At 35.3% G+C, this 14,144-nt stretch overlaps 1 protein-coding gene across 1 annotated transcript; it reads right to left on the bottom strand.

Moving 5' to 3' along the window:
- Positions 1–653: 653 nt before the first annotated feature.
- Positions 654–14,138, bottom strand: LOC100634279 (membrane-associated phosphatidylinositol transfer protein 2-like). Its single transcript, XM_019998428.1, has 7 exons — positions 13,422–14,138; positions 12,973–13,122; positions 11,609–11,755; positions 10,174–10,331; positions 6,570–6,704; positions 4,700–4,822; positions 654–1,012 (listed from the first exon to the last, which is right to left on the bottom strand). The coding sequence occupies exons 1-7, from the start codon at positions 14,062–14,064 to the stop codon at positions 674–676; spliced, it is 1,695 nt and encodes a 564-aa protein (XP_019853987.1). The 5' UTR covers positions 14,065–14,138; the 3' UTR covers positions 654–673.
- Positions 14,139–14,144: the final 6 nt, after the last annotated feature.

Below are 14,144 nucleotides of genomic sequence, written 5' to 3'. Positions count from 1 at the left end.
CTCTCTCTCTATTTCACACCATACGTAGCATATTGAAGCAATTTTGTGTACAATGTCTAAAGTACATGGATTTTACCGTCAAAAATAATCATCTCATACAGTTTAATCAGGCATAATAGTACATGTACATATAAAATGGTCCGGCATTAATGTACATGCATAATAATAATAATGAATAATGGAGTCTTTGTGTGCATACATGTATATAGTTACAGTTCATTGTTTGTGTTTAAACAAAGCTGCTGGTTTAGAAGGTGTAAAAGTGGTAGAGACCTCTTTAGAGGTTTCTGTTTCTATGAAAATATTTTAATTAGTTTTATCTAATTTAGTCTAGCAGCTCCAGCTGAATGTTCATCTACAAGCATCTTTGTTCGTGTCTAGAGAAAATTTTAATAAAAATTAGCGATTCTTTGTCAACTTTAGATGCTCGTAACTTTAAAATTGCAGCTCAGAATCAGCTCAAACTTGCTACACAGCATAAGGACATCAATATGCATCAGAAAATGTAATAAAAATTGGGGGCAATTTCGGAGCCATTTTTTGGAAAAAACTATGGGCTATAGCCTTGGGTAATTTTCAGATTTTTGGTGTTTTCTTAAAATGGCCATAACTTGAAAAATTGAAGTCGGAATCAGCTCAAACTTTTTACACAACATAAGTACATCAATATGTATCAGAAAATGTAATCAAAATTGGGAGTGATTTCGGAGCTATTTTTTGGAACAAACACCTTTAAACTCGACTCAAGTACAATACGTATGATTTGAGCTGTCCATCCTCCTTCTCTCCCCCACACATACTTGACTAGATATATCAGCGGATACACTCCTGGAGCAGAGGGGACCTGTTCTGGACTAAGAGGATATGAGATACGACCGTGTTTATCGGTAGAGGCGGAGTCAAGATAGCACCACGCCCTCTCCTTCTTCCCGTCTCTAGCCTCACCCTCGTTATCTTCTACGGAAATGGACTCCTTCTCTTGGGGAGAAGGAGAGAGGATGAATATATTTACCTAAAAATATACAACAAAAATAAAACAAGTAAGTATTAAAGTTTTGGGACATTTCATGTACATGTACATGTATGATTCAATTCAGTTATGTACATGTACGTGGTCATATTAATTGTCCTCTTATTTTTTGACACTTAGTGAAGCATAAAGTGCATGTATACATGTATATATATATGAGGTCATACAGTACAAGAACCCATTCCTAAAATCCCTCCTTCCTCTTTCAATATGGTCCTGAAAAAAAAATAATCCCACCCTCTCTCTCTCTCTCTTTCTCTCTTTTCACGGTCTCCAAAAAGTATACACTAGGTGCTTTTGCTCTCCCCTAAAAAAGCTGAGAATAGAGGAAGTATTTATACTGATATGGTGCAACGAGCAAATGCAACCAAAACGAAAGGAAGAAAAGAGCTAGCTTCGCTGAAGCAGCTAAACCACAGAAAAAGTATCATTAGAAAAACAGTGTAGCCTCTATATAATGGACACTTTGGTATAAGAAAGTTAGTCCATCATACGGAGGTGTCCTTTATGTGGAGGTTATTTTATACAGTAAGGAATGTAATTGGTACACTAGGTGCTGTCCATTAAATGGAGGTGTACGCTATAGAGTGTCCATTAAGAGAGGCTATGCTGTATATTTAATATTAAAAATCAAACAGACAGTGTAAATTACAACCACATTAAAGATATTGGATTATAAAAACCTGATTAGACTATAGTCAGAATGTGCGGGTACAACAATATAAATTATGTAAGGATCTGACCTTTCAAAAAAAGGTCGAAAATAACTTAATAATAACAGATTTACATGTACACGTATCTACATGTACATATACATGCATATACTGTACATGTACATGTACATGTACATGTACATGTACATGTACATGTACATTCGTGACATGTAAACAAACTGCACTTTCTTGCATGCTGTTACACTTTATCTATTCTCGAGTTCAAAAAACAGACACCACCTTTATCAACTAGACCTGTCAAACGAGGCACTTCTGATACAAACGAAGAGAAAAAGAGAGAGGGGGAGGGAGAGAGAGAGTCATAATGTACACACACACACACTACACGTATATAAAATACATGTACATGTAATACATGTATGTACATGTAATTAGATACAGAAGTAAGACACACATAGGACTCATTCAAACAGTTACTGCAACACCTCAATGTAAACTAGGATAGAAAATTGACATGTCTGACTAACAAACTGCTAAAGGGCCTAAAAACAACCGAGAAGGCCAACAGAAAAGTACCAAACGGTCCACGCAATGATAAACAGTCAAGGCAAGATATGGTAAATTTTAGAAAATGAAGGACAACACCAGTATGAGCTGTTGGAGCAAAACAATAAATAAGGTGGACAATATACTGAGCCTATTTTGTATTTAGGGATGAGTATAAGGCAGTAGGAGGATTCACTACACTTTAACAGCTTTGCTATATACAGGGTACTGTAGGCTAGGGGAGCTGAATCAAAGGAACATATTTTAGTTATAATATTTTATTCATGGTCAGTTAGATACATTTCCTTAACAAGAGTATAAGGCTTGGCTTATCCCCATACTTTCCAAAACTTGTCTGTGCCACTGTACATGTACATAGAGACTTTTTAATAAATGGAGAAGAAAGAGAAAGAAGGAGAAGAATGCTTAAAGGACCTCCTTGATTAAAGAAACCTTTTGTAAAGGATACCTCTTTAAAAAGTATCCCCCAAAAGCTACATGTACATGTAGTTAACTGTTTAAATAAAAAGAGGCTTTAAATGAAAGGACATTATATAAAGGATAAACTCTTACTGTGTGCATAGGGATATGAAGAAAAGGAAAAGAATTAAGACAAAAGGAGAGAGAGAGAGAGAGTGTGTGTGACAATTTTAAAATCAAATGTACACGATAAAGAGCCACCAAAATAAAGTGTCCAAATTCACATATACACAGTTCCACATGGTCTAATCCCATTATAGAGAGCTTCACAATTGTCACACACATTATGATGATGATTGTGTATGTAAATCACTTATTGGATTCACAGCAGCCACACAGCCAATAGACAAATGATACAATAACCTCAACTGCTGTCTTTCAAGATGACAGTTAGCCCATCACCTCTACACAACACACAAATCCAAAAACTGTCATAGTATGAAAGCTAACATTATCACCTACACCTTCTCCACCACTAAACAAAGCAAATAATTACAATAAAAATGAACTGAGTCTTAAACTAGCCATAATAGGCATAAGAGCATGTATACTTATCCATAAAGCTAGGTTTTAGTATCACACTTATTACATATGGGTAGTACATTTAATGTAGGTGCATAGGGATTGGTGATTCTTCCTACATAGTTATGTCTTGTGGACTAGGTGTAAGAGATCAGGTTCTGTTGAGTGTTTGTTTAAAAAGAGGAGAATGTTAAACAGAGAGAGAGAGGGAGAAGAGTCCCAAAGACCAGTTTCACCATCCCACACAGTTTTAACACCCACACACAACAATTAAGGCTAGTCAAGCAAATAGAAAACAAGAGAAAGAAGAAAGAGAGAGATAAGGGAGAGGGAGAGAAAGAGAGGAGGGAGAGAGAGAGAGGGAGAGAGAGAGAGGGGGGGAGAGAGAGAAAGAGAAGCAGAGCAGTATTATAACTAAAGAGAGAGAGAGAGAGAAAGGGAAGAGAGATGAGCAAACTAAAATATATAAATGAAAATGACTCAACATGCATATACATTGTTGTACTTAGGGAACTGTGATAGTAATTAATCAGTTACCATTACACTTTGAATAGATGCAGAGTGTTAGCAAACATAAAATAACATTACAAGTATATCTAACAGAGCCTAGACATGAGGTCTAAGTCATGTGACCACTGTATTGGGCAATAAAAGGAGGGAATAGGTGACTCAGGAGATCTGTGGGTAATGAATGGGAGGTGGTGAGTGTCTACCATCAGCCGCACTGGATAAACTGATTCCTTATTCTTAAATTAATATCAATGTAGTGATGCTATTAAATAAAATATAATATAATATCTCACACATTGTACATGTGCAATTAATAGTTCTATCTCTCTCTCTCTATATACAGGGTATATATAAATAATAAATAAAATTAATAATAAATAAATAATGATAATTATCACAAATTATAAGTGCAGCCCACAATATTTATATTTGCTATAGAATCTGGAGACTAATAAATAATAATAATAATAATATAATAATAATAATAAATAAATAAATAAATAGAGCATACTGTGACAAATAAAGACACATGTTAGTTCAGATTAATCTTATCTTATGGACCAGCCAGTACAAAAATGGTGATACCAAAAAGGAATGTAATTAGACAATTTTAAAAGCAATGGAGATGTGCTGTATGGCATGGATATAAACATGTTTCTTACAACATTACAATGACACATAGCGTATGTACATATACATGTATTTGAAGATAAAAAAATTTGGTATAATTCGAGACAAATTTAACTGGACATGCAGCTTTAACTCTTACTTAGTACTTAATCCCTTGAAGACAAAAAACTTAATAGCATATGCATAATGCTCTATCAGTATTAGAATTACATGTACATGTACATTACATGCAGTAAGAGAGAGAGAGAGAAAGGGAGGGAGAGAGAGAGAGAGGAGAAAGAGGGAGAGATATTATCAAAAATATTACCATTTCTCCTGAGAGCGTTGCCATGTTCAACGGTCCATAAAAGAACTTTGCCTGGAGATGAGGCAACTGAGTTGAATGGGAAGCAATCACAACATCCACAGCACGATGATTGGGAGACATTTTCTATTAGAAGAAAGAGAAGAAATCATCTACATTAATCATTATAATATCACACATACAGATATGTGCATGTACATGTACATTGCTACTAAAAAACTGTACAATCTACATCCATAAAAATAATATTTCCATGTACATGTACATACAATTTAAATAAATAGATGTAACGCATGTACATGTAAATGCCTGTATATGGTATAAACTATAAAAGACATGTATGTACATGTACATGTACATGTACATACATGTATAACGTATGTGAATTGATGTACAAAATAAAGAGAGGAGAGAGAATGAAAGGGAGAGAGTGTCACAGAGGAGACAACACTGGAAGCTGTCAAACTAATATCAGGCATTGGGCGTATAATAAAGAGAAAGAGAAAGAGAGAGAAAGTGAGATAAAGAGAAAAACTGTAATGCCATAAACTAACTAACCAACCACCAAATACTACATACCATATACATGCACATGTACATGCACATGTATATGTATGTACATAAAATACTATCCCAACATTAGCATCACAATGTTATGTGAATGCATGTATACATCAATGTATATACTGTATATTTCATTAATACATGGACACTGTAGATGTAATAGATAGAGTGGAGAAGAAAATGAAGAGAGAGAGAGAGAGAGGGGGGGGGGAAGAGAAGAGATAGGTAGATTGTAGCAAAGGAAGAGAGAAAAGGGAGACAATAAATATACTTGTAGTCTCGTACGTGTATAAAGAACATTCGATTCCAAAGAATAAACAAATTTTTGAGTCCTCCAGAAACACATAATGACATGACTACAAATATCTTACTTAGTCCTCTCCCCTCTCCCTCCCTCACTCCCTCTCTCCCTCCCTCCCTCTCTCTCCCTCCCTCTCTCTCTCTCTCAATGTGTTATTTTGGAATATCTCATTGTTTTACAGGGTACAGGCATTTAGAGTGTTATTATTACAACAACACCTTAATGATTGTCTCAGTCTGATACCACCACCTCTTTCAATACACCCACAGCAGCAATTCCCTGGCAATGGATGTAGGATGCAGACTAGTAATGTATTATGAATGAATGTATTATATCAAAAGTGCATGTCTGTAGATTTATGATTATAGTTTCGATATTAAACCATTAATCATTTGAAAGAGAGAGAGAGAGGGGGGGGAGAGGGAGAGGGAGAGAGAGAGAGAGGGAGGGAGGAAGGGAGAGAGAGGGAGAGGGAAGGAGGGAGAGAGAGGGAGAGAGAGAGAGAGACAGAGAGAAAAGGAGCCCCACATATATACACAATACTCCATTCCACTGGACCATCACTCAACAACACACACTAGGGCCATCCAATAATAGCATTTTCCAGACTGTGTATGTGTAATGATAAGCATTTCATATATAACCTAATCAAATCAACTCAACCACTAGCACACACACATACACACAGTCTACTCTCCCTCAATGGAAGTAAAGGAAAACAATAAGAGCTTGGAGCCACGCACTTAAACTATACACAGAGGAATGGTCAGCCACTGTGGCTCTGGAAGACTTGAAAAGTACTGAAAACCAGGCCAGAGGTTAAACAGTGGTTGCACTTATGACATTAGAACTGTCTTGAACATGTAAGGCTTACTGTCTATAAGCTAGCAGCATTAAGTGTTGTACATGTATAGAATTGAGTGAGTGTGTGTGTGTGTACATGTCTTATATGTCTAGGTTGACCATAAATCTACCATCTGCTTGCTTTCCCCCCTCTCTCTCTCTTACCTGTATTCTTAGTGGAGTCTTTTTCTTTGCCCACTTCACTGTTGAGGTAAATGGAGTGAAGGGGACAAAGAATCCAGAGCTACTTGAAGCAGCAGCTGCAGCAGATACAGCTCCGTGACCTTTACAGATTAAAACCTGCAGAAAGAGAGAGAGAGAGAGAGAGAGAGAGAGAGAGAGAGAGAGGAAGAAAAAGAAAGATAAAAGAATTCTAACGTTAAACTATACATGCACAGTGCTTTAAAAGTCTTCAAAAAATTAGAAAGAGAAGCAGAAAACAGCTAAACTTATTTTTTTTAAAACCTTGAGTCTTTCCTTCTGCGCATGCGCGTGCGTACATACGGAATATCAATAGGCCCATTACATTATTGACACACAGGGGGAGACATATCTGTATAGCACCTACTGCAGACATGAGGGGGAGCACCTACTGCAGACATGAGGGGGCGTGTTAATACTTGATAATGTAAAGGTGTGTGAGAGTGTGTCTGTGTTTGTCACTGTCTGTTGTATAGTGGGTGTTTGCTCAGAGGGTGAGGCGATAAATTAACATGTACATGTACAAGCCCCAACAAGTTTATACAGTACATATATGTATATGTACACACATTATAGAAGTAACGTACATGTGCATCTGTATATTATAATATTATTTTGAATATAAAACTAAAAAAAGTCTATTCAGTTTCACCTGACCTATGATTTTTTGTTATAACTTTTGATAAACACGGAATTTAGAAATTTTGTTTGCACCATTAGACTCGCTAGGTCCTTCCCGTCCTTTAGATAAAAAGATCGGGTCAAAATGATAAGGCCTTAGCCTTTTTTGGATGTCCCTGTATAAACTCAATGACATGCCTTTGACCGCAATTATGCAGCTAGAACAGCCAGAATAAATTCAGCTGCTACTTATCTGCATCCCTTCAGCGCAACAAAAACAATTCCAAAACCACAAATACGTAAAGAATGCGGATGTGACGTAGTTATTTATTAATTGAAAAAAGCCAGGGGTCAGGTGAAAGTGAATAGACTTTAATAGAGCCATATTACTGCAGGGCTTTGCTATATTACATATACACTACACATTCCTTCACCAAATTACATATACATGAATGTACATGTATTTCTTGATCAATACATGATATTTAATTACCATGATTTTTCAATCTCTCTCTCTCCCTCTCTTATTATGCCCACTGTGACCCACGCTAAGCAGTACAACTAATTAAATAAAAAGTATAATAATGATAATAATAAGTGTCGTAATAGGATTAAATCCAGACATAACAGAATGAAAAAATTAATACAAAATTAATACAGCCAAACCCAGTCGAGTATGGAAAAGGGAGGAGAAGGGAGATATTCCAATCTTTTTATATAAAACTATTACTAAAAAACATGTAATATTTTATAATCATTGCTGTAGAGTCATTATTTTATTATCATTATTAGATTTTTACAAATTTTTAAAGTTGCTTAAAAAAAATCAGGCCAAAGTCCCTGTAGTATTAGTAACGCAGTAGTGTTACTAAATAGAATTTACCCAAAAATAAAATGGCTGCCACGACTTTTGCAGCCTCGCTATACCGGGAAAACGAGCTCCTATGCTTACCAGACTTCTTAGAGGACCTAGTACAAGATGGTCTTGGGTCAAATTTCACCAAAAATTGTGGAAATTTAAATTGGATTGTAATAAAAATTGGAGATACACATGTAGCTAGCCCATGGTTTTTGCGGTTCAAACTTTGGGCCAGTACTAATTTCTTTGAAATTTGACACTTGTATAATGCAATATGCCAAACAACTCTCAACCACAAAGTTAACTTGTGCAAAAACATTTTGAAGATTCGAAACTATTTCAATCAAAAAAGCAGATAATAGTACATGCATGTACATCAAAATGGCTACAAAAAATAATTTTTAAACAATTTCCTGTTCTGAAATACATATTCCTTACACCTAAATAAATACATTACTTACCGTGTAAGTAGAATTTAGCTTGTCAGCCTATTACTTTAATTCTCAAAAGCATTAATAGCTAATGGAAGCAAAATTTAATTCCCGCGTGCATTCAATTTTGCTCCGATTGCACAAAATTGCAAAATATAACTCCAGCAATTAAAGCAGTACTACATCACTCAAACCTCCTACTATCTCTGACATCTATAGTCAAGACATATATCACATACTGGGAAATTTGGGGGGGGGGGGAATTAAATTTGGCAAATTGGCATTTTGATAGCCATTTTGATAGCCATTCGCCAAAACAAAATCCACCATTTTGAGTCATTATATATACACATGACCAAAATTTAGCAATACACGAAATTTAACTCCCTCCAAAATTTCCCGCTATACATTACTATCCTTAAATGCAAACCTAATGTGAATATGCAAATCTAGCCTTGAAATAACTCAGATGCCTTGTAGATATACCGTAGGGCGCCTTTTTTTCGAGGGCTATGAATTTCGTGGATTTCTTTTTCGCGGATTTAATTTTTGCGAATTTATGCCGTCTGCCATCTTGTACCGTATTGATTTGATTTTCGCGAATCTTTAAAAAAATCGCGAAATCCGCGAAATTTATAGCCCTCAAAAAAAAGGCGCCCTACGGTACTTCCTTTGGCATTAATGATTGGTGGTTTTAATATTAGTGATTCCGCTTGCAAACCGCCAATCGCCAAAATAAAACTCCGCCAAATTAAAGCGCTATATGGTATTTTAAAAATCTTTTTCAAGGTTTAATCATACCATTTTAAGAAACAGACGCCCGGGCTTTTATTTAAGGAAATAATATGGTACATGATCATGCAGTTCTCATAGCAACATAAATGTGTATTAATGAACCTCTGAGATAAGGACACTTTCATAATAATCAGGAGGGTGGGTATTACTGGGTCCCAAGGCGTCCATAATAAACAGGATTAACTGTATAAAGTATCACAACTACTGCTTCACACTTATAAACAATGGGCCTAAGTTGTGTCTTCACTTTATGTTGACTTACACGGACATTTCAGCCACTGGATTGACTAAAATAATTTTTATAAAAAATATGCTCACTTCTACAGACACAACTTCCATTTTAGAGTGTGTAAATGATCCGCCCACGCATCCTATAAACCTCAAATACCGCCCACGCATGTAATTGAATCCAAAAATAGAGGATGGGAAAAATAACAGCAGAAATATTTTCAGTAGCAGGTATGACAGTATTCAGTATTAGAGGGAGACCACAATAAGGAGAGATTGAGGGACATTGAAAGTAAAAAGTTCAAAATTATAATTATTATATATTAATGTGATAAACAAACATTTCAGCTAATATCCTTTTATAAATGTGGCAATTTCGAAAAGTACATGCACTCTGAAATTCATTTACCAAATATGGCGTGCAGGAGTTTAATTTTAAATAATAAAAATAATAATAGTAACAATTATTATAAATAATAATTATGGTACAGATTTTGCAGAAATTTAATTTTGCTTTTTAGCTGACAAATTTAAAGATTACGAAAAATTCACACAAATAAAATAGCATATCATACTGTACCTGCAATCATTATACAAACACAAAACCAAAACCACACCCACTTTTCTGCCATACCTGTCTCAATACAAATGATGCTAATTCTTTGGCTTCAAGGTAGCGAGACTGAACGATGTGGCCGTAAGAAGTGTTAGGGAGGGAGACCACGCCCTCTAAACTATTCGGAGCCTGTAGGACGTAATCTATTCTATCAGAACCCCACCAGAACCTGTGGTCTGAAAAATGAGAGAGAGAGAAATTGATATACCGTATTTCCTCTAAAAATTCGTCACATCAAATTTTGTATTTGTAATTTTTAAAAACGAATTTTTAGAGGGAGAGTAGCTATGAAGCTCAAAAATAAATTATTTTGTCGAATTTGGAGGGATCCATTAATACACGAAACCAGCTGTATACTAACCTGGCTGTTCAGAGTATCCTTCTCTCATACTAAACTTAGGTAAGAGATGAAATTAGAATCACGTGGAACAATAATATTAAAAACGAATTTTTAGAATGAATTATGGTAGAAATTTTGAAATAATTATTTATTTTCGAATTTAGAGCGTCGAATATTTAGAGGAATTACGGTAGATCTTGTGATATTTTTTAAATTGAGGATTACTGCATAGCACTTTAATTTTGAGGAGCTAAATTTTCAAAGATTAATAAAAATCAAATTTTTGTGGAAATAACTTTGATGTGCAATGTTAGTGCCACACCTTTAATGTCAATTGAATATTTAGCAGTGTAAAGTGATGGCTATAGTCAACAGTCATTTACTATAGCCTCAATACCTACTAGTTATACATGTAGTAGACTATATGCCTCACTATCAGTGTTGTATATACAAGCACTGATATTTAACAGATTTTTAAACTCGCGGTTGCATGCTAACATACAAAAACAGCAAAAGTACTGCTCCTCAAAACTAAAGCACTATATGGTAATAGCTGGTGATTTTGGGAGGGGAAATTTTGACGAATTTTTGGTTTTTTTTAACAGCTAGTTGTTCAAAGTCATTTTGAACCATTTATGTACAAATAGTGGGTTATTTTCGCAGCATTTCGTGGTTTACATAATATTAAAACCACCAAAGTGCCAAGTATGAGAATTAAAATGAAAATTAAAACCACAAAGTTGCCCCACTAGGAGCAACAAACCACAAAATATCTAGCCCACAAAAGCATAAACTAGCTATAAAATATGTGAATATACTTATTGTCAAATGTGACTATAGGAATTTGTCAAATTAAAACTTGCAAATTAGCAAAAATCACAAAAATTACCGTATAGCGCAAAATTGTCAAGGGCTGTAAATTTTGCGGATTTTGTAATTTTTTGAAAAGATTTGCAAAAATTGCTTCTGCAAAAATTAAATTATTACAATACAAGATGGCAGACGGCGCAAAATAGATTTTAAAGGCAAATTTGCAAAATTTACAGCCCTCAAAAATTTTCCCCTATACGGTACGAGCTACATGTACATGTATTATGTGGTAATACCCCTAACCATTTCTACTGGTATCTGACTTTTTAAGTTCCTCATCTAATACAAAGAGGCACTCGTTAGAAGTGCTCGGTCCACTGCCACGCCCTTTTCTCTCGTCTGTAGTCACGTACGACACGAAATTTGAGAGAGCAACAGAAGATTTGTCACCTGCAGATAAAACAAGAATCGTCTAAAATAAATATTAATTGCTGTCAAAAGTATATATCATCTTCTAAAAAAAGATAATTGCTTTCATTACAATACAGCGTATGTATGGAAATCACTTTCAATAGTTGAAATTAATATTTCATTTTCTGCCATTGAAAAAAAATAATTTTAACTAAAGTACATGTAAAAGGACTTTCAATGGCCTTTGATCCAGTACAGGTATACCACAAACTGAGTAATTTGATACAGAAAAGAATAACCCACCCACATCTGCACTGTAGATAAGCTTATTAGTAATGAGTATTGTAATTATTACATGTACATGTACATGTAGTGTCATTGCTCAATAAATCATAATAATAATACTACCATGGAATATGATTTAGAATGAAATAGCAATATCAAGAGTATTTTTAATGTTATTATTAAAAATGGAGTATTCTTTCAGTTTTTTGATAAAATTACGAAAAAGTCCCTGTACTATAGTACAGGGACTTTGGGCTGATTTTGGAGTAACTTTTAAAATTCGTAAAAAATCCAAACTTGATCAGAATCAGTTTAAACTTTCTACACAACATAAGTACATGTATATGTATCAGATAAAATTATTAAAATGGAGAATTCTCTCCTTTTCATTTTTGACAAAATTTGGCCAAAATCCCTGTACTATAGTACAGGGACTTTGGGCCGATTTTGGAGTAACTTTAAAATTTGTAAAAAAATCCAAACTTGATCGGAATCAGTTCAAACTTTCTACACAACATAAGTACATGCATATGTATCAGGAAAATTGAGAAATTCTCTCCTAGTCATTTTTGACAAAATACCCTGCACTATAGTACAAGGGAGTAGTAACTATAAAAATCCACTGAGAAGAAGCTGAACACTATGCTAAAAATCCTATAGGAAATGGCCCGAGTAGATGAAAAAGACACTCTTTATGTATAAAAACACAGTACATGTACATGTACCAGGGCAGTTGCTACACAATACCGTAAATCTGGAATATTTCGAGTGATGGTAATTTTCGTACAGCAATGAGGCACGCTAAATTTAGAATTGCTAATATTTCCTATTCACCTATTAACATATTGGGCTGAGTAGGCAGCATATGAAATTTTCCAGCACCTAAATTTTCCATTCTGTATTTTATAAACATTGAAAATAACCAGATTTACGGTAGCTATCAAAATCATTAGCTAGTCACACGAACTGACCAGTTGGATAAATGAGGTAACAAGGGATGAGGAGCGGATCAATAGAACTGAAAGATTCATCGAGCAATGGCTCCAGTCTGAAGCCCAGAGGATCCACAGCATAAAATAAATTATAAAGAGAAGAACACTTCGGCTTTGATAGCGGTACACCTAAAAACACAATGAAATACAGTAAATCAAGAAATTTATGCAGTAGAAATTTTTTTGTATTTTAAAATGGTACTGAAATTTAAATTTTACAAAATAAGATTGTGTCAGGCGTTACTGAAAGAGGCACATAATTATAGAAATTTTTTACAAAATTCTGATCCAGTAAAATTAAAATCACAGTAAAAATTTCCAGATAGAAAATACTCATTATTTGCAGTCCTAAATTTTAGCATTTTATAAATGCATGGGAAAATCCAAAAAATAATTTTTCTACACTCATATACACTGTACACACGTACCTCTTAATTTTTTCAATGAGAGGACCAGACCCAGTGGGGATCCAAACGTGAACACCTTTGACACGTTAAACAGCAAAGACGAGAGAAGAGAAGAGGGATGTCCCCTCAGGCCAGGCAGCTCCAAAGCCCCGCCTCCTTTTCGAGAAGACGGGACACTCTTAGAGCCACTAGGTACCGATACGCTCCTAAGAGAAGAGAAAGGGGAGTGACCCTCGTCAGACGAACCACCGTCCAAATGATTCGAAGATGACGACAAATTGGCCCGGTTTGATAAAAGAGGCGTGGATGGGCGTGTCAAAATATCATATACCATTAAAGAGCTAACGGAATCAGAGACAATACAAACGTCGCCCGAGAAATTAACTCCTTCGTCCGACTGTTTAAACTGACAATAGACGCTGTTTAGCTTCTCAATGAGTGAATTAACACTCGCGTGATAAGACTGGTCCTCTAGGAGAAGGAGGGGGAGGGCAGTGAGGGGGAAATTAGGGTTACCCTGTGGAGAAGAAGGGGGCAGAATCGACTGCAATAAATCGCACACCCCTGACGTTATCTTGGGACACAAAACAAATTTTAACACGACTTTACTAAGACTGTTTTGATAATGCTTAGAGTAAACGTCCTCGAATGTCTCCTTCATCATCCGAAGATCAATATCAGGGTCAGCTCCTCCTATATCACTGTTCAACACGCCCCCAGTGAGGGTTACTAGGAGTAATATGC

Source organism: Amphimedon queenslandica, unplaced genomic scaffold (assembly GCF_000090795.2).
Source record: "Amphimedon queenslandica unplaced genomic scaffold, v1.1 AMPQUscaffold_13320, whole genome shotgun sequence".
Taxonomy (NCBI): Eukaryota; Metazoa; Porifera; class Demospongiae; order Haplosclerida; family Niphatidae; genus Amphimedon; species Amphimedon queenslandica.
Note: the sequence above shows the minus strand (reverse complement) of the source record. Positions and strands in the feature narration are given on the sequence as shown.

Excerpts from the sequence above, each read along its gene's own strand:
- LOC100634279 (XM_019998428.1), bottom strand. The coding sequence starts at position 14,064 with ATGATGAAGGAGACATTCGAGGACGTTTACTCTAAGCATTATCAAAAC. Across the intron at positions 4,823-6,569 it reads AGACTCCACTAAGAATACAG|AAAATGTCTCCCAATCATCG; the intron begins GTAAGAGAGAGA and ends TTCTTCTAATAG. Across the intron at positions 1,013-4,699 it reads CAACGCTCTCAGGAGAAATG|GTAAATATATTCATCCTCTC; the intron begins GTAATATTTTTG and ends GTATATTTTTAG.